Below are 27,976 nucleotides of genomic sequence, written 5' to 3' on the forward strand. Positions count from 1 at the left end.
CGAGTTCCTCCTGTTTGTTCCCCATGCTACGAGCATTGGTAAGTAGGCATTTAAGGCCCTGCCTGGCTGCATGTGCTACCCCCCGATTTGGGAGACTGTCTGGACCCGTTTCTTACGTGGGCACTCCTTCCATTTGTCACCCATCTTGCTCGGGTGGTGTCTCCTCGTCTTCCTGCAGCTCCCTCCCACTGCAAGGCAAGTTTAAAGCTCACCGTACAAGATCAGCCAACCTGGAAGAGAAGACACGCTTGCCTTTAGGAGAGAGGTGAAGCCCATCCCACCCCAGCAAGTCCCTCGCCCGAAAGCATGGGTCATTATCTAGGAACCCAAGGCCTGCCTGGCGGCACCAGCTGCGTAAGCACTGGTTGACCTTGCCAATGCAGGCCAGCTTATTTTAATTGCCTGGAGCCCACTGCAAAAACACCACTGGTCATTGTGCAAAGGGTCTGTTTCCCACTGCAAAGTACCCACCATTGCTACATTCCCAGCTGGCTCCCACCAATGTTAAAAGTCCATCGGACCCCAAAGAGGACTTGAAGGTTGCTCACCGGAGGTTTTCATTGCATGTGCTGCTTTTCTTCTTCATGCCAAAGGCCCATCTGCTGACATTACAGCATGCTAATACAAGGATATAGGGCCTTTTATTTTGCATTTAAATGACCAACTCTGCAGCACTGGTTCCACCAGGATAGGAAGGATTTTGACCCTGATTTTTCTCCTCGGCTTTTGGATCAGGATATGTAATCCTTGCCTTGGCTAGTTAGGTCTGGAGGCTGTTTTCGAATGGGAAGTGTACGGATATTTTCCCATTAGTCAGATTCCTTCACCGGCTAGAATTAAGTCATAGGGTCATAGAGAAGTAGGGCTGGAAGGGACCTCAGCCTTGTCCAACCCCCTGCCAGAGGGAAGATCATCCCTATCCAAAACATTGTCTAAACTTGGCGCAAAACTACACAGTGAACCCTGACACAACACAAGACATACCACCCAAACCTGCCACAAGTAAAGCAGGGGGACCACAACAGCCAACATCCTGCTGCTGCAAAGGTGGCTAATATACAGTCAAGAGATCTGAGAAAGCCAAAACCCCCCACAGGCTGTACCAATCTGCCCAGTTGGGGGAGAAACCCTCTAGAACCATAGAGATCTTCAAAGTGGAAGATTACAAGGGGATTTTTTCTGCCCTAACCACTGACTGCTATGGTTGCATGCGTTAGAGATGCTGCACTGTGGTGCCCGCATCAATCTTAGCACTACTGCTCACCCCACCTTTTTCTTAGGATATGCAGCTTGGATCACAGTCAACGGCCATAATCATTTCATGTAATCATAGCCTGTGGGACAATGGATGAGAAAAGAGAGGCACCGTTTCCTGTGCTGCCTAGAGACATTGCTAAACATCCCCTCTAGAGATAGTAGAGAGAAGCTTAGCAAGAAGCAGCTTTTAATAAGCCACCCTGTGTGCTAACAGCAGAGCCACCCTGCCAGGACTTATTAGGGATGAGTTTATGACTATCCCATGCCCAGAGACTCCTACTTGGGGGTCACTAGTGTTGTTGGCCTGACCTGCCTGCTCCCCAGCACGTCTGACAAATGAAGGCTGCTCTCTGCACATCTGTGCTAGGGAGAAGGCTCCTTGCAGCCTTTCTTGCCCCATAACAAAATAAGGCCAGGTCTTGAGGGAATATTGTACAGTAACTTTGCACAGTGTTGTAGGAGGTGGACCAAAGGCATTGTCCAGAGCAGCTCCAGAGTATCTGAGATATAACATACCTGCGTCATCTGGGCAGTGGATGCATCATTCTCCTGTTGCACGTGATCAACCTGGGTGTCTGCTAGCTCTGGCCATGTTTTTGCAGCAATGGCCACAGGTTGAAACTGGCCCTGATAAACCTTGGTGTGTTTCTCCTCTAGACGTATACAGGATCCATCCTAGTGGCAGTGAACCCCTACCAGCTCTTACCCATATACTCGCCTGAGCAGATACGCCTGTACACCAACAAGAAGATCGGGGAGATGCCGCCTCATATCTTCGCAATTGCTGACAATTGTTACTTCAACATGCAGCGCAACAATAAGGATCAGTGCTGCATCATAAGGTGGGTTTGGGAGCGTTGAGCCCAGGAGTCCAGCCTGCATAAGCTGCTGAGCACCCATGACTTCATTGCTTGTGGAGAGACCAAGGTAGCCAACACTGGAGATTAAGATTGAGAGAACATTTATCCACATCGTGGAGCATAGGCTAGGTTGGTATCTCCATGCTGCCTGGCTCCTGCTGGGGAGTCACATAGGGTTGAGAGGGTTCAGAGTCCATGGACCAACCTTAAAAATTGTCTTCTACCATTGGAGTTAAAGGTGGACAAGACCTTTTAGATGATCCAGTGCCTACCTTTTGTCAGTCCTAGATTTAAGGTTGCAAGTGATGAAGCTTCTACCATTCCTTTGGTTATTCTCCTGATATTTGTTTGCAGCTTTTCCCTTTATAGTTCATCCTGTTTATTCCTTAATTACTGATGCAGAGACCTATAGAGTTCAAGGCCAGGAGGACCATCTCAATCACCTTGTTTGGCCCCTGATGTAACCCCCATGATAGCATCATACCCATGAATCCCTGCATCCAGCCATCACTTATCCTGGGGTTAACCACTTGTGCTACCTAACAGCCTCATTATGCCCATCATGTGAGCAGCACCTTATTCTGGAGTAGGTCTTGTAAAATCAGTGGGACAACCTGCTCTATGGGATAATCCTGGATCCTAGGACTGGGCCGTAAAGCAGGGGCTCCCAAACTCTTTCATAATATGGGTCAGATTTCAGTAAAGAGAAGGTCTGGCAGGACTCCTCTCATATTTACTTTTCCCATGGATTTGCTCCAACAGCATGAAATCTCTGTGGTCTCTATAGAACCAGCTTCGATGGGAAGGTAATGTCTTACAAGTATAGAGAGACTGTCACTCTCTTCTAATGCAGACCAGTGGCTTGAATCAAGGGAAAGAGCTTGTTTAAATGCAAGCAACCAGTTCTCCCTGAATCATAAACCCATGCCCTACAGAGCATAATTTGGAAATCTCTCACTTCTGCTGACTTCTCTTGCTTCTTGGGGTGTGTCCAGACTGTCAGTGGAAACTGCTAAGTTGCCTCATTGTGAAGCATGGCACATCCACTCCAGGAGCACCAAAGTGGATGTAACCCAATGCTGGGCATGCACCAATAACACACCCAAGGCACTGAACGTATTAGTGTATGCACAGCCTGCTCTGTGGTGTCTCATTGCATCCATTTTAGCGTGTAGTGCATGTGTCATGCTTCTCTGGATTACTTCGTGTTATGGACCAGATGTGGCATAGATGTGTCCTTGATGTTTAGAGTCTGCAGAGAGGAATCACAGAGTCGTGGAGAAGTAGGGCTGGAGGGCTACAGAGATCATCTAGTCCAACCCCCTACCTGAGACAGGATCAACCTTATACAAACAATAATCTAAACTCTACATAAGGAGCTGAATTGGCTTTGTAATGATGTGGAAGATGGGGATAGGCATGATGCAAACCTTAGCTCCAAGCACCGCAGAACCTGGGTGCAGCTTGCTCCTGATCTGAAATCAGATGTAGATCCTAAGGATGCCATGGGCTTCTACTCCTGTAATCAGCTTCACACAATCTCCTTGTTCAAGCAGATCCCCACATTTGCTGTGTTGAAAATCCAAATTCAATGGCTTGGGCTTACCTATGCTGAGAACAGAGGCCTGGGGGGTTTCCAGTCTGCTTGGATGCAGAGTTCAAGGTCCAGGCTGTGGTGGTGGCGGGACATTTACTTCTATATGTTCCTTCCCACTTTAGTGGTGAATCCGGTGCAGGGAAGACGGAGAGCACCAAACTGATTCTCCAGTTCCTGGCTGCCATCAGTGGGCAGCATTCTTGGATTGAGCAGCAGGTGCTGGAGGCCAACCCCATATTGGAAGGTGAGCCCTGAGGAGATGCTGGGTGAGGTGCACGACTTTTGCTGTCATAAAAAATACACAAATCGTTGGAAGGGCATTAGTGGGGAACTACGATGGAACTACTTTTTACATGCTTTCTTCCCAGCAAGGGCCAGAACTGCAAATGCTTAACAGCAGATCCAGGCACATTTTTTCACACACCACCCTTTTCTCTCAAAATGCAGAGATCTGGTGACAGCAAAACGTTTCACAGAGATGTATCATTTGGGCCAAATTTGGTGTTTTGGAAAACGTGATGCCGTGCATCATGGTAGTTGTGGGAAGGCAACCCATGGGACATCTAGATAATGGACATCTGTTCACCAGAGCGCCCCAAGGGATGACAAGGTCAAATGGTTATAAACCCCTGCAAGACCATTTCAGGCTGGACATAAGGAAGAATTTCATCACCCAAGGTCTGGAACAGCCTGCCATCGGAGGTGGTTCAAGCACCCACTTTGAACGCCTTCAAGAGAAATTTGGATGTGTATCTTGCTGGGATCCTATGACCCCAGCTGACTTCCTGCCCCTTGGGCAGGGGGCTGGACTCGATGATCTTCCGAGGTCCCTTCCAGCCCTAACATCTATGAATCTATAACAAGAGGACCATCTTATTTCAGTGAGAACACACTCAGTATCAGTGCAGTAATAAGATTTAAGGGCATTCAGTGTTAGGTCTCTAATTTGTGGGGTAAATGAATTAGCCTTCTTTTTCCAATGCAGTGGCTTGAAGCTTTTAGCAAATGAGCATTGCTGTATCTTCTTGCACAGAAGAAAATGAGATGAGGAGTCTGTGGTGTTACCCTTTTTATACCAGCTGTTGGCAGTCTGTGCCAGGCAACCCACTTTATTGACCCGTACAAAATATGCATTCAATAGGTGCTCTTTTTATGGGAACATCTGTAGGCAAAGTTGTCAGCTCTCTGCAGCAGGGACCATCTGTCTGTCCTGTGTTTGTTAACACCCAGCTGTCCAATGGGTTTCTGGTCCCGGAGTGGAGCTCCTAGGTGCTACAACCATACAAATACATCAGAACAACAGCCCAAATGGAGGGAGAAAAATCTTCATATTTCTTGGCATTAAGAAGAAAAAAAAACACACACATCCCGTTCAGTTTGATTTTCCATTAGTCCTCTATGTATGTAGATCGTGCTGCACCCGTATGCTTTATTTGAGCTCTGTATTCCTTGAGTTACTACTACAATTAATTCGTCTCGCTAATGCCATGTATTCGTAGTAGGCTTATGGGGGAAAGGTGCCCTCCAGTGGTTAGTTTCCAGGGAGGATCCACTCCCTGTTTTCTGTCCCAAGTCCTAGTTGCTTTCCCCCGTGTCTATTGTTTCCCACCTCAGATGTAGTAATTCATAAATTCCTAGGTGTCAGAGGCTGGACAGGACCTTACAAGATCACGCTTTTGCCTCCTGTTGGGCCTCTCTGAACTTACCCCACTAATGCCCATCCAAAATCATCCCTCTCTCTCAACCACTGCTCAGATCATCGCACCACCTCCTGGCTGGGCAAATGTTGAGTCTTTCCTACCTTTCCCCCTTGCCTCTATTTTGTACCTGAAACATCTCCGTTGGACCGGATCTGAGGACCTGCAGGGCAAAAGGCTCTGGTAGCCTACTCCCGCCCTCCTGAGCCATCCTTTCTCCATTGAGTTTTTTTGCTTTTTGTCACCCTGGAATAAACACACAGGCTCCTTCCTGAGCTGGTTACAGGTCTCAGCTTTGCTCCGTTGTGTTGTTACCCACAGCTTTTGGCAATGCAAAGACGATTCGTAATGACAACTCCAGCCGGTTCGGTAAATACATCGACATCCATTTCAACAAGCGGGGTGCCATTGAAGGGGCGAAGATCGAGCAGTATCTGCTGGAGAAGTCCCGCGTCTGCCGACAGGTGAGGCTCTTCTGGGGGAACCGGAGAGGCTCTTGGCATTCATCAGCTTCGTCTTCCTAGCAGTACTAACCATGTCCTCTTCTCCTTCAGGCCCACGATGAGAGGAATTACCACGTGTTTTACTGTATGCTGAAAGGAATGACACCAGAACAGAAAAAGAAGCTGGGTCTTGGGAAAGCCACCGATTATAACTACCTTGCTATGGTGAGAGTGGCAGAACAAGGTCCAGCGGGGGAGATGAGGGAATAGCTTGGATCCTGTGGCTTGTCCTAACAAGGGAGTTCGACTTACAGTGGGGAAAAACGTGCCCTGAAATCGTGTAGTTCACATGGGGCTGTTTGGAGGCTCATTACAAGCTTGCATCCAGACCAGGGGCTTATGGTAGCACTTTGTTCCTGCAGGAGAGAGACGCACAGTCGGCGACTACCCCGAGAGTCCTGCTTCTCAGACTGACTCCAATGCGTGGAGTCTGAGGGCTGGGACAGTCAGATGTTGGAGCGTGCCAGGAGTTCAGGGCCATGTACTCAGAAATGAGGACTGAAGCCTTATACATGACCTGAGGTTTTGCCAGAAGCTGGTGGGATGAGTGGAGAGCAGGGAGGGGGCGCACTTAGTAGCTGGCATCACCGGGTCGGTGGGCTCTTGCGTTCTTCACCACCTGTGGCGGTGCTCTTAAGCCCACATCCATTTTAATGCCATAACCCAAGCAGGAAGCAGTGAAGGCATGAACGATCAATTAGCGAGTTATCATGAGCAAGGCTGATTAGCAGCCGTACAGCTGGAGATGACAAAAGGTGCCTCTGATAGCTAGAGCTACAAGACAGCCTAGCACTGTGAAGTCTGCCATGACTTTAGGTGCATGCCCCAGCCCAGTGGGACCTCTCACATGTATCCCCTGTCTCTGTCTTCCTTTGATTTCTGCCAGCCCTTCCTCCACTGTGCCCTCCCCTCAACCAGATGATGGGTAGCCGCTGGCAGTGATACCTCTGTAGGTCAAACCACTGTTTGAACCATGCTCCACAGTATAAGTATAAATAGAGGCCCTTACAAGTAGGCAGGTTTTACTCACTGCTTTTTCATTATGGGAGGTTTAAAGAAGAAGCCGGAGGGAAATCTTTTGCATGCTTTAGGCCCAGAGAGTCACGCATCTCTGCAGAAGATTGAGTCCTCTCCAACCATTACGAGTTGAGCCGAGAGGCTCCCTGACTTCAGGTGGAAGTTGGCTGAGGAAGGACTGAGGATTTATGAGATGTGTCCTATTGATTTCAGTGGGAAATCAGAGATCTGTTATACCTGTTACTATTGAGCGCGCACGGTTTCTTAGGTGCGCCACGTGTGCCAGGTGATGACTGCTTTTCCTTCCCAGGGTAACTGTACCACCTGCGACGGCAGAGATGACAGTAAGGAGTATGCAAACATTCGCTCTGCCATGAAAGTCCTGATGTTCACGGACACTGAGAACTGGGAGATCTCAAAGCTTCTGGCTGCCATACTGCACATGGGCAACCTGCGGTACGAAGGTAAGAGTTGCCTGGTGGTTTATTTTTGAGGATGAAATAACTCAGATGATGTCACACCTCCAGGACAGTGAAGCCAGTCAGACGAAGTCATGCAACATATTCTATGTGGCAAGACTTAAGCGAAGCTTGAAGGACCTTGCCCGTGCCCCACGGAGGCTATAGCCAGAGTTGAGGTTATCCCTTGACTTTCCCACTGTCGGTGGGAACAGCCTCTGTGAACCAGACTGTTATAGTCTTTTTGAAGTGGGATCTAAATCTCTCTGCCCTTAATGACTTCTGTGGCTTCCAGTAAAGTAGAATCTGATCCATTTGCGATCCCGAAAGTGTTTACCATTGCTACACCCCTGCGTGGAGAGAAGTGCTATTATCCCCTCTAAAAGATGGGGAACTGAGACACGGGGAAGGGTTTCTGCCTCTTCCCCCCCAATCCATAGCTGAGCCCTGGGCTTCACGCCCCATCTCCAGCCTGTCCTCGGAGCAGAAGGGCAGGAGAGGTACTGTGAGAGTCAGCAGGAGAGAGAAAAGCCTGCATGACCTGAATGAAAAGGGAATGGCCACACAGGCAGCTTCTGCACTGGTTTTCCCTGCCATCTTCCCCTGCAGCTCGGACGTACGATAACCTGGATGCCTGCGAGGTCCTGCAGTCTGCATCGTTAATCACTGCAGCTTCATTGCTGGAGGTCAGTTGCTCCCCCATATTATTACCGTGCGGGTTTGCTCCTCTGATTGCTGTTGCCTTATATTGGGAATCCCATCACATTGGATGTTCTGTGCATGGGCGAAGGGACCAGGTATGGTCCTGCTGCTTTGCTCTAGCAGTGTAAGGTGTCCCTAAACTGGCTGGATCTTCCCTCTGGGGAGCACACCAGTGTATAAGGAGTTTTCCAGGTGGCACAAACCTGGCTGGTGTGGCAGCATCCCATGTTGCACCTACCAGCAGGTCCCAGCCACCTTCAGCGGCCAGACTAGAAGAGAGCGTAATGTCAATTAGAGCAGCCCTCAGGCACTCTGGATCCAAAGGGGATGGAGGGAGGCCTACGCTTTGAGGAGAAGCAGGAGTCCAGACACACCAATGTGCTTAGTGTTTCATAACAGCTTGTGGTTGATCTCTCCCCACTCAGCATGTGTGCAGTCTCAGTTGCCCCCTGGCTGGTGCCCAGGACCTCCCATTCACAGTGTAAGGGTCCTAGTCCCTAATCCTGTCCATCTGGATCATATTCCTGGTGCCAGGCACCTACATCTTGGGGTGCCTAGGGGGTCAGTTTGGACCTGGCTCCACCAGCGCCTGTTTGTATTTGAAAGCAAATTATTTATTACTAATTTCCCCCTAAACTGAACCACTGCAGATGTAGGTATCATTGAAGCATAGAGCAGGATTGGGAGGGACATCCGGAGGTCATTTAGTGCAGCCCCCTGCCTGAAGCAGGATCACCCCGGCCCTTGTGACAACTGTGTTTGGTTGGTCAGGTGGAGCCTCAGGATGTGAAGAACTGCCTCACTAGCCGTACCATCATCACCAGAGGAGAGACGGTCTCCACCCCGCTCAGCATGGAGCAGGCGCTGGATGTGAGGGACGCTTTCGTAAAGGTAATGCCCAAGGCGCACTCATTCTCTTTGCAATAAAAGAAACCTACCATTTTTTTGGATTCTCCCTTGCTTGGAGGTGATGGAGGTGCATGTACCAGTCCTTGGGTAAAATGGTCATAATGGTCATACTCCAGTGCGGCCAATGTTGCATTGGAGCTCAGCTCACATCATCAGTGGTTCCTGCTGGCCTGGAAGTCATTGCACTGGTAAGTGAGACACAATGTAGATATCATGCACAGGACAGAGCTCTGTGCAGTAGGCTGAGATGGACCTACAGGGGAGTCCCACACCTGAACACCCTCCTCCTCAGGAGGTTTGAAATCTGGACTCACACAGGATTCAAGGGAGGAGCCAGAACCGCAGGTCCGAGCTTTCCTGAACCTCAAGGAAATGACACTGAGCCAGCCCCCAGGTCAGTTCCTTAGCTATTGAGGTGCTGGACTTCCGGGTCCACCAGTTCCCTGTGTACGTGCTGTCTTGAATTCTGTAACAGAAAGTAATGCCTGTAATGCCGAGCCAGCACCAATTAGTGCTGATTGGCCAATGCTGTGATATTTAAGGAAATAGTATCGTATCTGGACAAAGCACCCTATATTTGCTATCTCTACTGATCTACCTGCTATAGGTAATCATGCCAGGTCGAAAGCGGAGCACTGTCAGCAGTATAGATGGGTATTTCAACATTTGTCTATTGACCTGGGATTCTGTGAGCCTGTGGATACAAACTAGAGCTATAGATTCGAGCCCCACCAATGTTTGAGAGTGTTCGGATCTGGGAATTTGCTCTCGGTTGACTGTAACCCGTACCTGTAGGCAGATTGCTCCTCAACTGCAAGATGGTTATTACAGATTTAAGCCAGCGTGGCAGTCTTCTGGGATACAAGTGTAATGATGGAAAGTCCAGGTCCTGGGTCCTTATTGAGGAGAGCTGATCCCCCCCGGATGACAGCCAGATGCCCACCAGCTGTGTTTCCCTGAGCAACATCTCTTTGTTTTTTTCAGGGAATCTATGGGCGACTTTTTGTGTGGATTGTAGAGAAGATTAATGCTGCCATTTACAGGCCTCCCTCCCAAGAACTCAAAAATGTCAGGAGGTCCATTGGGCTTCTTGATATCTTCGGCTTTGAGAACTTCACTGTGAACAGGTACGAAGCTGGAGGGCACATTGCAAGACCCTCTCTCTTCCTCAGTACCCCAAACTAGTCTACCTTACTATGCACTCAGACCCAGTTTTGCAGGCTAAGCCAGATTGAGCTGAGGCAGGCCAAGACATGGATGGGATATCATCAGACACAGCCCACATGGTGCTAGTTGTCCAGTGGCGGGTTCACTTCTTTTTTAGTTACAACTCAGCCACTATCTATCTCGCCTAGTGCTTGAGAGTTCCCTTAGAAAACAGGAAACAAGGTGGGTGCTGTGACCCCAAGCTGACTCTCCGTCACCCTTCCCTCCCCAGCTTCGAACAGCTGTGCATTAACTTTGCAAATGAGAATCTGCAGCAGTTCTTTGTGCGCCACGTCTTCAAGCTGGAGCAGGAGGAATACAACCTGGAGAACATCAACTGGCAGCACATCGAGTTCACTGACAACCAGGACGCCCTGGATATGATTGCTGTCAAACCCATGAATATCATCTCGCTCATTGATGAGGAGAGCAAGTTCCCTAAGGTACGCTCTGGGCCAATGGCTTGTTCTAGCAGCCCCCTCACTTCCACACCTCTCTGAGTTTGCAGACCGTCTCAGGTTATTACAGATTAACTGCTCTAAGTTATCTGCCCCAAGTTGCATGGCAACACAGCCTAGCGCACGGGTGGTGGGACCGGTGTTTATGAAACTAACATTGTATGATGGGATGCTTCAGTCACATGGTATTGTTCCTGTTCCCTCTTTGGATAAATATAACCAGCTGGGTGCATTTGAGATGGCTGCCATCTCAGTTAATGTCCTGTGAACGGATTGGGGATATTCAGAGTTAAATCAATCTCTAAAGGGCATCCTAGATGGGCTAGAATGGGCTGGTTGTATGCACTGTCATTGTTGCAAACAGATCAGTACTTAGGGTGGCTAAGGCTTATTTGCAGTGGGATCTGATGAGCTCTCTGGAATCACCTGCGTCAAGGGTCATGGAGAAAAATGTCATGCCATTAACCATAGTCTTCTACCCAGTGCTATTTCATATATAAAATACCAAAGGCATTTGCCTGTGAATTATCCTTCTCAAGTTTCCTCCCAGTCCATCTGCCCCACTGTTGTAAAAAAGGAACAAAATGATCACGTGAAACCTATTTCCATAGGACCAGCGGTGATTATGTTTTGGGCTTTTTCTTACGTGTGTAGGGTACAGATACCACAATGCTGCATAAACTGAATTCCCAGCACAAGCTTAACACCAACTACATTCCTCCAAAGAATAACTACGAAACCCAGTTTGGGATTAACCACTTTGCTGGGATAGTCTACTATGAAACAAAAGGTAAAGGAGGTTTGCTTTGGAAATTGCTTGGCTGCTTGTGGGGTGATTTCTGCTGTTGAAGCAAAAGTGTTGAGGAAGGGCCCTGGGAGGAGAGAATCCTGGAAACAGAAATAATTTGTGGTGTTGTTCCCGCCGGATTTGATTGCCTGGGAAAAGTGTGTGTGCGGGTGTGTGCGTGCATGTGTATACATGAGAGAGTCTGACTATGTCAACCCCGCAGAGATGTGGTTGCAACACACACAGACATGCCCAACTCCACTTTAATTTGCCTGCATCTGGTACTAATATTAGTGCAGCTGCAGCAGCATGGATTTCAGCACAAACCGCATCATCCTAAGCAGGACGCCAGTCCAGATTGAGTGGTTGAAGGGCTTCATACTGCCAGGGCTTTGCTACTACAGTACCAGGACTAGCCAGAGGACAGCTAGCTCACATGTGCCAACACCTGTTCCTGTTGTACCGTGGCCTGCCATTAACACAGCACTGCCATGTTTGAAACGTCAGGCCCCATTCAGACTTCAGGGCCCTCTGTGGGGGGCAAAGCACAAGGAGGAGAAATGAGCTTGGGCCAGCCATCCCGAAGGTGGATGCCAGGAGCTATCAACCCTTAAGGACCCCAGTATTTTGGCTATTTAGACTGTAAACTTCTTGCAGAGGGAACAGCCTGCTATTCTGTGCGCCCATGGGGCCCTTTTCCCAACTAGTCCCTCAGAACTGCTATAAGCAAGATTATTAATAATAGCTACAACAGCAATGGAAAGCCGAAGGCCACGTTTTCATCACTGCTGCTCTGCAGCTGGTCGAAGTCAATAGAAAGACTTCCATGCACTCTAGTGGGCTTTGGGTTACACATTAAGGACTTTACTCACCATTACCACAAGACTAGCAAAGTGACAGAGGATGGGCAGCTGGCTGCCATGCAGGTATTAGCTGTATTTCTGTACATCACCGGTACATGTTGTTCCATTATTCTTGTAGGGTTTTTGGAGAAAAACAGGGACACGCTTCATGGAGACATCATTCAGCTGGTCCATTCTTCAAGAAACAAATTCATCAAGCAGATCTTCCAAGCTGATGTGGCTATGGTAATACACACCTGAAGAGATACTTTATAGTCCATTCACAAATAGTCGGGTTTCTTGGGTGGGAGGTTGAAGGGGTGAGGAAACATGTAGGGATGATACTGTACGTTGTACTTTCCTCCTGTGGTTGTCGCGGAGTGACTGAACAGTGTTAAATAATTAACAGTTCTGGATACATTCTCTCTAGTAGTTACAAATCAGTAGATCAAGTCATTAACTATTGTATCAGGAGATAATTGCTCTTAATCTAGGTGCTGCACTGTTTGGAGCTATGGGGATTATTATTTTATAAATGCGTAAGATAAAGAAATAGCTACTGCTGGGTAGCAAGCGAGTTATAAAAAGGAAGAAAACCAAAAGGGTATATTCTAAGACTGCAAAAAGGTATTGAACAGTTACCAACCAGATGAAGAGCGAAGTGATACATAGCTTCATTTGACTCCAAGCAATCACTGAGGGTAAGATTGAGAGGGGCTGGTGGAAGTTTGGACCACTGAAGCTTAGTAACGCTTATTCTGTTCCTAAACCATGATCCCCTGAGTGAGCATATATCAACTCCATGCAAAATGCCCAGGCTAGTCATTGTTAATTATGTGAGTTTTGAATAGTTGGATCCTCCTAGTAGTAAGGCTGAAATAAAACAAGAACTCTGTCCCCTAGTGAATTTGCATCACTGCAACACCGGCTTTAATTAAGGGATCATAGACCGTTTCTCTGATAATGCAGACAACTGATATCTTTTCCTGAGCATGTGCAGTCTACCTTGGCTTTGCTGTGGCTCAGCAACCCTGAGTCCCAAAAGAAAAGAGAAACTTGCTTTTCACAAATTTAGTTTTTAAAATGTTAAATGGGCAGCACTTGTACATTGACCTCTTTATGTGTGTTACCTAATGGCCAAATCCTGCTTTCCTCTGTTCAGTGGTATCTTGAGATTTCAGAAGATTTAGAGGTAACACTTTCCAAAGAAACTACATGACTTAGAAACCTGCATTATATTTTCCAAAGTGACCTAAGCACTTAGGACTCTGTGCCACTGACAGTTTATGTGACTTTGACTCCTAACAGTGGGATTTTCGGTAAGTGCCAAAATATCATAAATTAGGTTCCTAATATCAGTCCACTCCACCAGTTTCCCGAGTACCCAGGATACTTCTGAAAATAATATTTAGGCACTTTCCAAATATGTTTCCCATTCCCACTGCCCCCGGGACAAAAATCCTCAGCAGGAGCAAAATAGGGACTAGATCTGTTCACCTACCCATCGTGATGACAGCATTCATGCACGTGAAACTGGGGAAATACTTTTAAATGTCACAGCACATTTTGAAAATTTTCGGCGGCATTTTTCTTTTTCTGTGTTGCATCCTTGCCTCTTAATTGGCAGCCTGAGTTTTGCAGTTCACCTTGCAAATGATTTCTTGCTCAGTTGTGGACTGAACAGAAAACTCCAGTTTAAAACTGAGTAGGCTTTTGACTTTGCAGAGATGATCCTTAGGATCCACAGTCGCTCAGACTCCTTCAGTGATACGTACAGCAGGAGACCATGATTAAGTTTCAGCTGCTGCCGTCAGCCAGCTATAAAGTAGAGTTGTGATCTGTCTCCCCACAGCCGAGCTGTCTCCCAACCTGGCCTTGCCTATGGTACAGACATTGAGAATGATGCTTTCTTGAAATAATCCCTTCTCTTCCAGTGGTAGCCATCTGTGGGGGTGCTGACCTTCTTCTGACTCTGTCCCTAAGGTTGGTCTTCACCCTTCGGTATGCTAATCATCTCTGCTCTTCTTTTCTGAGTAAGAGATTTGATCATTCCTGACCGATAAGAAACTGCAGCAGAAAAAATGTTGTGACAGCCCTGCTTACCGACCGTACCATTGGGAAGAAGCCTCCGAAAGCCCCGGGCCATTTTTGGACCTGCAAAAAAGTGGTGAAACAAAACTGCAAGGAAATGAACCTGTTTTTAACAGTTTGAAATAATGTTGGTGTCTCCCCTGAACCAACTTTGTTTGGCTTTGAAATTATTCGCTTGAACTATATCCACTAAGAACAAGCCACCGAGCATCAATGCGAGCATGCCAACTTCGTGCACTACCTTGCCTCTGCGCCCAAAAGCTTGGGCTGAGAGTTTCTTTGTGGTTTGCATGTAGTCCTGGTGCTGAGCCTTGATGAAACAATCTATGGATATTTTTGCCAAGAGACTCACATAGAAGTTTCTGTAACCGAGCTAGCCACAGATCAATCAAATCTAATATCCTGTCTCCAGCAACAATTACTTGGATGCTTTAGTGGGAGCTGGGAAAAGCCATAATGCATCTAGTCATTAGTGGAAGGCCGTACTTAGATGCAAACCTCTGGTTCAGCTTTAAAGCATGACATTTGATCAACCTAATCTTAGCACAGAGCATAGCCTGGGAGTTGAGTGCTAAGTGTTGCTACACGAGAATGCAATTCCGGACCAGCATTTATGCATGCAAGTAACTTTCTGTCCACAACCTGTCCTGTCATATGAAGTATTTGCACGTGTGTTTGCACAGTTGGAGCCTTGCTGTATATAGTGTCTTTCCTACAGCTTATTCTTGCAAGATATCAGATTTGGTGGGGATTGAGGAGACGGACTACCTCCCTAGGTTGGGGGCAGTACAGCAAAGCATTTGATAAAGTTAGCTGGGATAGTTACAGGGGGTACATTACTGGCAACTGGGAATGCAAGATTAAAAGTTACAGCTGGCTGGTGGGGAAAGAACAAGAGTTAGCAATTTTATTTTTGTTATTTGCACACAAAAAAAGTATTTCTGTGAATTTGCGACCGACTTAGCTAAACATAGGAGGAAAGAGGGAAAAGAGTTAGGGAAATTTAATTGGAGGTTTGGTGACATTTTGATTTCAGTGATTTCTAGCCAACTCACTACTAAAACTATGGAAGACAAAGGAGAACAGATGTGTTTCCTCAAAGGATTTTAAAAAGGGATCACAGGAAAAATAGACCTGGTAGGGGCATCAGGAGGTCGTCTGCTCCAACCCGTTGCTCAAGGCAGGATCAGTCCTGTCTAACCCATCTCATCCAAGCGTTTTCCTAGCCTGCTCTTAGAAACTTCTCAGTTTGGAGAACCCACAGTGAGATGGAAAGGTATAGGAAAGTTGTTCCAAGCAACAAGAGCTGCAGGAAGAAGCATCTTTCACCAAAAGGAGAAAAACCAAGGAGAAGGAGAAGGAAGAAATGTTGGCCAATGGAAGGGGTGAGGACAGGGATAGAAAAGTCCCTAAGAGTTCGCTCTTTTTTCTGTTGCCATATGGCTAGTGCCAAGTCTCGAGGTTTTACAAGCTCAGAGCTCCCTTCTCAGGTATTCCTCCTTTTCACTGTTTTTTTTTTCTGTTCTCTGTCTCTTCTTTTTGCCTTTGCTCCCTCTAGTTTCTCTGTGGCTATGCATCCAGTACTTATGGCCAGTCGCCAGCACCCACTCCAAAGGTAAAATAAATACACGAGTTCCTCTGTTGTATGTTCCTTTCTCTCTGCTAAGTACTGTGCTGTGCTCTTGGCTGGTTCTTTCTTTTCCCTGTGTTGTTTGCTAAGGACCTGTTTTAAATGACCACGCGCGTGGTTCGGATTTGTTGGTCCGATGCAGGAGTGTTGTGCGTTTTGTGCATTTGTTGCATTCAACAAAGGAGCACTTAGGTGCAGCAAAGGATCCAGCAATGATTAGAAAAAGGGGTTGGGATAAAATCAGAACCAGACCAAAACTTTGTGCTTCAAACCCAAACGCTTGTTTTCCTGAGCTCTTGAATAACTTTGGTAAGCTATCATTTGACATTTTGATGGGCCAAAATTTCAACTGGTGCAAATCAGCATAGCTCCAGCATAACAGTGCTCATTTCCACGAGTTGAGGATCCGGGCCAATGTCACGTTCACTCGGCTCAGCCTTTCAGAGGTCCGTTTAGGACAGGAAGGGCTGACATACGAAGGAGGAAGTGGTTTGATTATATTCCCGGCTCTGTTGGCAGCGCCAGTCTTCTTCCAAGCCAGCTTGTGGCTTGTTCTCGAAATAGCTCAGGCTTAATCCCGCAGCTCCAGAAGACCTCTTACAGTAAGTATCAAGCTTTTGGGTGCTTATCCAGACTGGATATGTGATCCTCCTACACTAACCTTGTGCCTTCGCTCCGGTCCTGACAGCTTTCCACATCTTTCCTGTTAGATGAATGGTCATAGGATAGCATATTGTGTAATAGAGTTATGTTTGTGGTATTAGCATTGTTGTCATATCTCCATTTCCATTATAATCCTCCAGTATCAGGGGGGTTATATCAGAGATGGGCCTGACTTTCAAAATTCAGATGCAGACGTGGATCTGAATTCCAACCCTTCCCGGGGGTGCAGTGTCCCAAGGGATCTGGACTTAGATTTCCAACGTGGGTGACGAAGAGAAGAGACCCTGGTTGAAACAATTCACATCCGTTTGCGCCCAATTTGGAATTTGCTGTCAAAAATACCAGTGGTGTTGGGACGGTCGAATTTACGCTGGGCCCATCTCTACGTTTGTAAATTTGCATCACACCAAAAAATCCCTTCTAGACTGAGACATAATGGGCTGCAAATGTAGAGAATGCATTAGAAAAGCCTCTTCCTGGGCTTCTGGTTGAAGCAAGCAACACAAGAAATAAAGCTCATTTCTTTTCTCTCTCTCTTTCTTCTGACTTAAAATAATCTTATTTTAAAAGGAATTAGTTAAAAATAGTAGGCGCAAAGGAAAAACACAGTGTTGAACCACTTTGCAAGTTTGTGAGCTCTTTGAGGCAAGGCCTGCCTCTTCATTAAGGGTGTTTATACACATGCTCCGGGAGTGGGTACAGGGGGGGCGCTTTAATTAGAGCCACTCTAATTAAAGCACCCAGAACATCTCATGTATCAGTGTCCCCACACTTAAAAATGTCAGCAGAGGTGCTTTAACTAAAGCTCATCGAACAAGCTGGAGCAGTAATTACCTCCTCAATTAATCGAGTCTGCTCATGTATAGGTTCCCCATGTGTCCAGACAGTTTCCAACCCAATAGAGCCTTGACCATGGAGTAGCTGTGATAGGAGTTACCGTAATGACCTTTGCATAATTACCCAATTTCAGCTGAGGAAATGGTGGCACTGAGAGACCAGGTAATAATTATGGCATGAGATTGTTACTCTGTGACTGCCCTAAGAACAGGTCACTTCAGTGCTCTGTGCCTCAGTTTCCCCTCCCACTCTGTCTCTATTTTGTCTGTTTGTTTTACAAGGCCTTCAAGGCAGGGGCTCCCTTTCTCTGGGAAGGTACAAGGCCTAGCCTGATGGGGTATGCCTCTCAGCTGGCCTCTCCAGCTGCTACTGCATTACTAGTAGTAATATCAGGAGGGGAAGTGACTCGCCCAAGATCCAGCAGCCCAGTAATTGAGTTGGGAATAGACTCCAAGTCCTTTCACTGTGTAGTCTGTGGGCCTCATTGGCTCCCTCACTCAGCACCTCACACAAATGTGTGTGTGTGTGTGTATATATATGTGTGTGTGTGTGTGTGTATGTGTATATATATGTATGTGTGTGTGTATATATACACATACACACACATACATACATACATATATACACATACACACACACACATACATACATACATACATATGTGTGTGTGTGTGTGTGTGTATATATATATATGTATATATATGTATATGTATATGTATATGTATTGCTATATACCATATGCATTAGATCCTGCCTTCAGTGGAGCTACACTGGCAGAAGTAGATGGAAAACCTGACCCAAGAGCTTGTCTTAGATGGGCTGTGTAGTTTAAATGCCATTTAGGATCCCTGAGGCTAGTCTTTATAGCACTTTAGCATTCATAGCAGCCTTTGGATGAGTGGCACAGAGGCTGTGTGGGCCAATGAGATGCTGCAGTCCCATCAGATGCTTTCAGCTGATTTGATAATGGCATGGGCCTTGTAAGCCCTGCCCATGTATAGAGCATTTGGAACCTGAATTAATTGTCTTACAACTTTCAGCGATGAACCAGGCGAGTGTCTGAGACTGAACCCAGCAGCCTGCCCCTGCGCACGTGGCAAGTGGGGAACCCAACGTTGAGCAAGAGCTGGGAAGCACTCTGGAAAGTAGAATTGCCCTCCACCACAAGCAGCCCCAGCGTTCCCCTTTGTAGGAGGTCCTGGAAAGTGGTAGAAGGCTTCTTATAAACCACCAGTGACCAAGAACATCTCCCAAGCTGGCCAGAAAGATTATAATGCCCAGTCACTTCCAAAGTGGGAATTGATTGAGTCTGGTTCCTTTCACAGTATCTATTTATAACCCCTTGAGCAACCAGCCTGCAAGTGCTGCTCTCGAGGTGACCACATCCCCTGAATTAGCAAAGCTATAAGATGACATTAATCAAAGCATTCACACTCCTGCCTATCTGAGCAGGATTATTGCTGATTCAGTCTGCCCTCATCCAATCAATCTCTGTGAACAGGATAATATCACCAGCTAGACAGTACTCGGAGGGGTCAGGACTGTGTCTGTCAACATAAATTAAACATGTTAGTAATGTGTCCTTGAGGGGAGGTTTGCTGGGAAAGATAATAGCTGTTCCAGTAAGCTCTATTTTCCTAGTGGTGTTGGGTTTTTCTGGTGTGTGCATGAGCTGGGTTTTAACTGTTCACTTTCTCTTGTGCAACTCCACGATGCCTTTGTCTTTGTGTTGATTGGGTTTGGTTGTATAGAAATTTGTGATCACCGTTGTGTAACATCCCTGATAGTTTTGCAGCGTGCAAAATCTTCACCTGTGATGACATCCAACGGATTGCCGGTTGCCTATGTAATGCAGTGCCCAAAGACAAGGGCCACGGGTACTTTTAACAATAGAAAGAGAAATTAGTTTGGGGTCTTAGAGAAACATAGCAGCCACACCAATGAAGATGGTAGCCAGTTGTACCTGTAACCGTTGGACACTGCCCAGCATAGCACCCCAGGCCTTTGGAGAAGGTACAGCAGAATAAGGATTCTGAATAAGGCATTTGGGAAATCCCAACCTACTCTCCTTTCAGAAACCCCTAATGATCAGATCAGCCCATGACATAGGGGTAGACTATCCCATGGTGACCTTGGCTGTCCCATGACTGAAAACCAGCTTCTTTTTCAGGAGTTAGGTATATGATACCCAACTCATCCTACAACCCAGTCGCATTGCCTGCTACCCCTATAAACTGCCTTAAAATGTGAGACGCTATGGAGATATACAGTAGATGCCCTGGGCCAGGGTATATGGAATTTTTTGGGCTTTTCAATGATGGATAAATAGCAAAGTGTTGGAGAAGTTGATGCCCTACCCCGCCATTATTCATGATAAAAAGTCGTTGATAACGGCGGTTCAGATAAAATTCTGCTGCGTTTCGCTTAGGCCAAACCTTGCAAAACTTTTGAAACATATGCTCTGTCTAGTCTTCACCATGCAAGAAGGGACTTGCAGGGGGGAATGTAACTATTTCTTTGAAGAAGCCCTCAGGCAGGGATCCAGGCCTTGTATAGGTTTTACATTTGGGGAAAACATTCACAAAGTCCCCCACGCTCACCATAAGTTAACTCGAGTCGTGTTAATAACCCCTTCTAAACGCAGGTAAGGTGCTCCCTCCGTCCATCCACATTGGTGGAAACTGCGGCGAATAGATAGTTGTTGCCAGCTTTCCCTGGGGGTCCAGAAATCCTCGATTCAGAGTCGCTGTGAAATGCCCTAGTAGGATTTAATGACTCGATTGGCCCAATGGGTCCAACATAAGAGCTAGGGCCAATATTAGAAGCCTGGCCTGACGCTAGCCCCAAGTTACATCACTGCTGGCATGGTGGAGCAGGCTGCACCCATGGTCCATGTAGCCTATGCCAATGTAGAGACAGGGTGCTGTGCTGCCCTTTTAATCCCCTGCATAGAAGCATGGCCCAAGTCTTACCAGATCTTAATGCTGGGGACGGGGGGTGTTAGATCCTCTAGTCTGACCCCCCATAGGACACCTCAGCCCTGCAGCTAGCAGCGTTTTAGCCCATAGGAGAAAAAAACTATGGTTTTCCCTTTCCAGTGAAGCCTAAAGAGGCAGTGCAGGTGCATGCACAGGGATTTCCTCTAGTCCTCACTAGGCACAGACTTCAGAAGCCAACTTTGGCTGCCTGGGTCTCATGCCACACGTGCTATGCAAAGCTGGTAGAGGGACGACCAGTCGTTATAAATAGAGCTGGGTTGACTGATACCAGCCATGGGTTTGGCCCAACCTACAGCAAAACATAACCCTGAAAGCACCAGGGACGCTCCCCGCCACACTATGCAGTTTCCAGAAACAGAGCTATCTCGGCCCTGCCCCTACATCACACCATTTCTGTAGGGGCCTCACGCTCCCTCGTTGCTTCCTCGCACTTCCCTGCACTGCGCAGCTCCTCCCCAAGCCCCCTCCAGCTGTGGAGGAGGTTCGCAGTGAGCCGGCCAGAGGGGAAAAGCTGTGTTATCCTTTCATTTCCTGAGACAGATTGGTTGGGGTTCCTCTCTTTTCCAGGGAGCGGAGACGAGGAAGCGCTCGCCGACGCTCAGCAGCCAATTCAAGCGCTCGCTGGAGCTGCTGATGCGAACCCTCAGCGTGTGCCAGCCCTTCTTCGTCCGCTGCATCAAACCCAATGAATATAAGAAGCCCCTGGTAAGTGCCCATTTCATCTTTTCTTGCTATGGTACAATAGGGAGGAGCCGTTCAAGCTGAAAGCAAAACTCCCTCTGATTTCAGTGGAGTCAGGCTTTCACCCAAGTTGCTTGAACCCCGACTTGGACACCTGCTTTGAGGTCACGAAGGGCTTCTCCTACTGCAGGAGGGCTTGCAGGGCACTGTCCTCTTGGCACATCTCATGGAAATCATGCAGTCTGCCTCTGGGACCCCTCAGTTCAGCTGAGTGAGCCATAGAGCCCCGGTATGGGACGCTTATGGAAAGCCCCTATAGATTTCTAGAGAGAAACAGAGGCTTTCTATCAAATGATTAAATCAAGACGCAGCACCCTGGAGCAGAAATATCATCTCACGTTCAGTTTTACAGGATGATTGAAACCAGCAGTTTTCAAACTTTCTGAGCTGAGTCCCCCTTTGAGGTACGGTTTTATTCATGCCTCCCCCCTGCCTCAATCCAGACAAAAAGCAAACATGCCGAATATGCTTTCTGAAATTACCAGATACTGAAACGACTTAAATTACCCAATTAAATGACCTACCCCTCTAAGTTTCAAATGCACGGAGACTGTACTTACCAGTTCATGTGAAGGGTGTGCCCGTTTGCTGCAGACAGTTTATCAATTTGTGGAGAGATTTTTTTTAACCGACCCCGATCCCTTTTCACCCTGGAATCGTATGAAAAATACTGAACTCACCAGCAAAATAAACTGCAATGCACAAATGCTTGTTGTCCTTTTTTTGAGTTGTAAGCGTAAATAGGATAGACTAACCCGGAAGCCGGGAAATAATGTAGTTGTTGCTATGGAAATGATCGGTGGCTTAATTAAATACATTGCAACACCTGTGAAATCCTTTGCAAAACGTTCACTCGTACTGTTTCAACACGTGATGCTGTCAAATATCACGTTCTTGTTATATAAGAATAATAATTTTTAAAAAGTAAAATATGCTTTGTGCATGGCGTCCCCCCCCAAATGTTTCTCCACATCCCCTGGAGGGTGCACCCCACCATTTGAAAACCACTAGTTTACATGTTTTATAGGGATGATCTCCTTCAGTAGGGTTTTTGGGGGGGGAGATTTCAATTGAATCTTCTTTAGTTTCTCTAAGAACCTCCTTGGCTTCAACCCTGTTTGATTCTGTTTGACGTTTTGGGGAGTCAGACTTGTAGGACTGAACAGGAATTTTGGAAATTAAAAGGGATGGCTGAAAGATAAGGGGCATTTTCAACAACAAACCCCGAGGACATGGAGAGTAAATGATAGAGAGAGGCCTGCTCACGTTTTACATCTTCATCTGGTGAACATCCATCCATCTCTGTTAGCAGAATGTTAAATGTGTGTTTTTACTCAGTGGATTGTGCCAGCAGCCATAAATCAAGAAAAATAATTACTCACCCATCACGGATATGCTATAAAACAGTGACACATTTATTTGCATTTGCCCTGGCTTCTTCAAAATCAATTTGCACTTTCAGGACAGGTTTTAATTACTGAATGAAAGGAAAGGAAACACCCGTAAATACCAGAGTGACTAAAATCTTTAGACTCTGGTTCTGCCATCCAGGCCAAATTTCTGCTGGGACCCCCGGGTACACAGGGACTCTGAGATATCGAACTCCACGTGAGCGTCCTCAGCTCTCAGGACTGGACCCAGGAATTAGGAACAATCACTGGTGTTTGCTAATATGTAGAGCAGCCGTTTTACTTATTACATTTTCTGTTTACTGATTGTCCCTGAAAGTTATTTTATCCATGACTGGTGTCTTTTCAAGTTACACAGACAAGGGCCAAATTCTGCCCTCGGTTACACCTCTATCCTGGCTTACCATTTGCGGACAGAATTTAACCGTGGAGAATTAGGGGCGGGGGACGGACAAAATTTGGTAAGAAAGGCAAAAAAGGATCTTGCATCTCTTTCACAGCAGTTTAAGGGCCAGATCTTGCTACTCACGGCAGTAGCTACCTGATGTCAGCAGAATGAAACTTAATCCAAAAGCAAAAGAATTATATTTAATAACGTGGTGGTTTGTTCAGTTTATATGCTGCCTTTCCCAAAAAAGGCTAAGAGCAGCTTAGCAGAGCAGAATAACGTATGAAGTGGGAGAGCGAACAGGAGAACAGCAAGATGGATCCAAAAGAGACTTCAGTGGGACTGATCTTGCCAGTCGCTTGCAATGCAGTACAATGTTATAATGGGATTTCGCACTAAAAGGGAAAAGGGTTGTTTTCAGAATTGGCTTTAAACATTCAGAACTGAAAAGAAAAAGAAATCGGGTAATGGGACATAGGGGAGTGCAAGAAAAACATTTGTCTGGGAGTTCATTTTCTGCCCCGAGTGATAAAGGAAAGCGTCATGATCACGATAGGAAACAGGACGGCAGGAAGTGAAAGGCCAATGGAAAGTCCTGGTCATTTGTTATTCCACAGGAGTTTAAAATGTGTCCCTAGCTTGCTGGGGGGGGGTGTCACCTCCTTCCATCCCTAAAATTTACTTTGGAAGAAGACTTTGATTTTTCGCAACTGTCAGAGGGATTCCTCTTAGTCGGACGAGTTCCCATGCTCTGCTGTCTCTGCCTCTTTGCGTGCTGCTGTAGTTGGTATGAAGGAAATGAATGGGATTAATTAAATAGTGTGTGGGAGGAAAGAAAAGAAAATCAATAAACTGCTGGCACTGTATAATACATCAGCTCAGTGAGGCCTGGATTCACGAAAGTCCTTAAGCTCCTGAGTTGCCTCATTGATTGCAAGGATGCTGTTCATACCCTCCAAGTAATGCACATGCTTAACTCCTTAGTTCCTGAACTGGGGCCTAACCCTGAGATCACTGATGCTCCTGGCCAGCTTGATGCTGCTGTATGCAACTATTCATGATGAATGTCCCTGTGATCATGGAATTGTAGACTAGAGAAGTGGGGCTGGAAGAGTCCTCCAGAGGTCATGTAGTCCAACCCCCTGCTTGAGGCAGGATCAGCCCTATCCAAACCATGCCAGACAACCATAATCTAGACTCTATACAAAACTACTCTCAACCCCATGGGCAACTGGTGCCTCCTGAGTGTGGGGGGGGCGCCAGATCGCCGACGGGGTGGGGGTCCCCCAGCCACCGATCACCAAACCAGCGGTGAAGCCAGAAGTGCACTTCCCGTTTCACCGCTGGCACTTCCAGGGAGTGCACGGCTGATCTCAGGGGGTGCACGCGGGTTGCATTCGCATCACCAATGCTCAACCCTGACACAGCACAACATAAAACCCTCACCTGTCACAGGTAAAGCAGGGGAACTATGGCAGCCAAGGTCCTGCTTCCATAAAAGCTTGTTAAGATTACTCAGATCACTGGTAGAGGGCCATGTCCCCCATTACAGAGGAAGGTTAAAACCCACACAGTCCATACCAATATGACCATGGGTCCTTCCTCGCCCCAAGTATGGTGATCAGTTTGTCCCTGAGCAGAGGGGCAAGACCCTGTAGCCAGCAGCCTCTGCCTTTGCTCTCAGCAGGAGCACTGGCACACCCTGCCCAGCCTTCACTGCAGCCAACACCAGTACCTCCCAGGGAGGCTGGGATCCCTTGTATTGATTCATTGAGCCAACAGTAGCTAGCTCATTTACCATCCCTGCACTTCAGCTGATCTGCCTGTAATCCCTTTGATTAACTGTTGTCTCTGAAGTGTCTGGAGGCAACAAGAGAGAAAAGGTGCCTTGGTAAGAAAGTTTTACCAGCAGGTGTTTAGGCAAGCTCCATCACTCAGGGCTATCAAACTTATGAAATCCCACGTGTGCTCCAGCTCTTCCAAGACAGGCTTCACTTCATTCCCAGATACTCTTCATTCCCAGATACCCACTCAGATACTGGACTGGTTTAGGCCCCTTCTCTGTGTTTGGCCTGATGTCTTAAAAGCCTAGCTCCTCAGGGCTGATACCTCCTGGCACTCCCCATCTATAATGTAATACCCCCCTACCCTGCCAGGGGCATGGGTAGGTTCAATACATAAAAGCCTCGGAGGTGCTCCAATACTTGTGTGGGCATCCGGATGCCTAAAGCTCTGATTGTGCATCCGGAGTTAATGAACAAGAGCATGAAAATCAATGAGAGCACTTCAAAGTCGTCAGGCTCAGTTACAGCTTAGGCTTCTGTTACCACTGCCCTGCAAGCAACCCAAAATGGGTTCATCTCTTCTGTAAGGAGAGGTCTTTCATATGAGCAGTGTCTAAAAAGCCTTGCCTGGACCTTTCAGTTCTTTATAGTATAGTATATCCCAGGTGGTTTCTCATTTCCATTGCTGGAAGCTGTCAGAGGGAGAGGGGCAGGGGGCAGATCTTTCTGGATATGCCCTGCTTTAAAACTCTGCCCCTTAGCATCTGATACCATGAGGAACAGGATACTACTGGGCTTAGATGGACCCAAGATCAGTACAGCAGCTCTTCCGTTCTTATGCAGGTATTAAACCAAAGGGCTGAACTGAATGCACTCAGCCCCTTTTAGGATTAGGGTTGTAAAAAACTGTGATCCTGAATGCTTCAGGACTATAGAGCAAAGGTCCAATCTGTCTCCTGCCCTTTTGCCCCCTCTGAGGCTCCAGCAGATCTACTACATCCAGCCTATCCTTAGCTGGGCTCTGGTGGTTGCACCCTTTGGCAGGGCAGCGAGTTTTGAAATGCAAACAAGACCCTCTTGATTCCCATCCACTGTTTCCTTCCTCAGTTGTTTGACCGGGAGCTGTGTGTTCGCCAGCTGAGGTACTCGGGGATGATGGAGACGATCCGGATCCGCCGAGCTGGCTATCCCATCCGCTACACCTTCGTAGAGTTTGTCGACAGATACCGCGTCCTCATGCCAGGGGTGAAGCCGGCATATAAGCAGGTACATGTTTCCTCCCATTACAAGCCATTTTTACCCTGCAGCCAGTCCACTGGTACCTTACTGAAAACACAGTGCATCCAGACCCTGCCTCTCTCCAGTACGTTGTGCCCCTGAGAGATACAGGCCTTCCTCCATGACTGCATGTACACTGTACACACACTACAGTCGGCAGTGACGGTCAGCATCGTGGATAAGGAATTGAGACTGAGTGTCAGATGCTTAGCTTCAAACCGTGCATCTAGCTCAGGTGGTAGAAGGAAACCTGCACGTGAGGATTACTCTGTTAAAATCACCAAAATTACCGCAGCGTAAAATAGGTGGGGGCCCAGGCAGAATGCAGCCCTGCATTGATAGCAGGCAGATGTTCATGTCCAGCTTATGACTGGCAGATCCCAATGACTTCCTTCTCCTAGGGGGACCTGCGTGGGACATGCCAGCGGATCGCTGAAGCGGTGCTAGGGAAAGACGATGACTGGCAGATTGGGAAGACAAAAATATTCCTGAAGGTACGGTCCTCCCAGGGTCTTTAGCTTTGAAGGAATCGAATAATCCTCCTCTAGTCGGTTCCATTACTAGAGGTAAGCCCCATCCATAGCTCAAGTCTCTGGCCTGGCTTGATAAAGACTGGCTCAAGAAGCTGGTGTTTGGTTACAAATTTGGTGTGGGCTGGGGATTAGGATTAGAGTGAAATCCTGTGAACCCCTACACATAGGACACTGGTCACATCTGGAGTAGGGTAGGCCTCTCCGCTGCAGGAGCTGCAGGCCAGCTTTGTGGCTGCTCGGCCGCATCTTCTCCCTCCAGAGGTGAAGCTAGCAACTCCATGGCCATTACATAGCAATAAACTCCCCAAGGAGAGGTTTCAAGGCACAAGAGGCGCCACTCTGGAGTGGTTCCCGAAGATCTGGGCTTGGATGAGAGATGCTCCATAGCTCATTGATGCCCATGGAGATGTTGAGGGAGTCAAGTTGTCCTTTCACTAGGGCCATGGGACAGCTCCAAAAGAGCAGTGTAAGCTGCAATCAAGGCTCATTGGCCTGAAGAGTCCAGTCTCCCCTAGGCAATTAGAGATCAATGGAGTAGCACAGATACCCAACATCTACCAACGTGTCCCAGGGCTTGTCCAAAGGCTCTTGTCAGGTTCCCATGGGCTATCCCAGGCTCCAAGGCTGTGGTGACCCCCTGTGAAAAGTTGCACAGGGGAGACAAAAGGATCAGCCTGGTCAGAGACCCACTGGGCATGGCCGAGAGATCTTACCTACAATACGTCTCTTCAACACACGGCCTTTGAGGGAGCAGTCAGCAGGCTGGGGGCCACCATCACAGCTCTCTAGATCAACCAAGGCAGCGCAGTGCTGCCTTATGTTGCCAGGATGTTGCCTATGGGGACAAGAGCAGAGTAGCAAAGAGCTGTCTTTCTCCAGTTTCCATAATCTCAAGATGAATCTCTAAACCCCCCCAGGAAAACCAGGCAGAGCCAGCAAGGAATGGGCTCAGAGCTGGATGGGTTTACTGTAGTGTTTCTCAGATGTAATCTTGCCGGCTGATTTATAAATGCTGCCCTCCCCACCCCCCTCCAATCTATTTCTTAGAAACCAGTTATGATATCCCATTAGCTTTCCTTTCCAGAGAGCGTTATCAGGCCCCCGCAGCTGTCAGAGCAGGAAACAGGGAAATGAAGAGGCTGTGAAGGGCAGAACAAGGTCAGGTGAAACAGGAAACGTGTGCGGGTGTATATAAGTAGCCATCATTGCCAGCGGCCAGGAAAGGAACCAACGCCTCCTACGACTGCGTGACTTGACTGTCAAACAAGGAAGTTCAGAGTGAAGGGGCGAGGTTTTACCCTGAGCCCTCCTTATTGTCCTTAGACAGTGC

The 27,976-nt window shown here is 47.4% G+C and overlaps 1 protein-coding gene across 4 annotated transcripts in view; it reads left to right on the forward strand.

Annotated features, from left to right (window-relative positions):
* Positions 1 to 27,976, forward strand: part of MYO7A (myosin VIIA) — a 217,500-nt gene that overhangs the window by 134,814 nt on the left and 54,710 nt on the right. For 2 of the 4 annotated variants that reach the window (XM_019524863.1, XM_019524859.1), the window contains 15 exons: positions 1,915 to 2,099; positions 3,837 to 3,958; positions 5,733 to 5,875; positions 5,966 to 6,079; positions 7,242 to 7,395; positions 7,999 to 8,075; positions 8,863 to 8,982; positions 9,985 to 10,127; positions 10,439 to 10,649; positions 11,319 to 11,454; positions 12,433 to 12,539; positions 15,943 to 15,999; positions 21,081 to 21,218; positions 25,943 to 26,101; positions 26,515 to 26,607. In XM_019524863.1, the coding sequence (XP_019380408.1) occupies positions 1,915 to 2,099; positions 3,837 to 3,958; positions 5,733 to 5,875; positions 5,966 to 6,079; positions 7,242 to 7,395; positions 7,999 to 8,075; positions 8,863 to 8,982; positions 9,985 to 10,127; positions 10,439 to 10,649; positions 11,319 to 11,454; positions 12,433 to 12,539; positions 15,943 to 15,999; positions 21,081 to 21,218; positions 25,943 to 26,101; positions 26,515 to 26,607 (1,959 nt within the window). The remainder of the gene's footprint in view (positions 1 to 1,914; positions 2,100 to 3,836; positions 3,959 to 5,732; positions 5,876 to 5,965; positions 6,080 to 7,241; positions 7,396 to 7,998; positions 8,076 to 8,862; positions 8,983 to 9,984; positions 10,128 to 10,438; positions 10,650 to 11,318; positions 11,455 to 12,432; positions 12,540 to 15,942; positions 16,000 to 21,080; positions 21,219 to 25,942; positions 26,102 to 26,514; positions 26,608 to 27,976) is intronic. The other 2 variants (XM_019524860.1, XM_019524862.1) reach the window with 1 other exon arrangement.

This window comes from Gavialis gangeticus, unplaced genomic scaffold, assembly GCF_001723915.1.
Source record: "Gavialis gangeticus isolate Ggan-Ray unplaced genomic scaffold, GavGan_comp1, whole genome shotgun sequence".
Taxonomy (NCBI): Eukaryota; Metazoa; Chordata; order Crocodylia; family Gavialidae; genus Gavialis; species Gavialis gangeticus.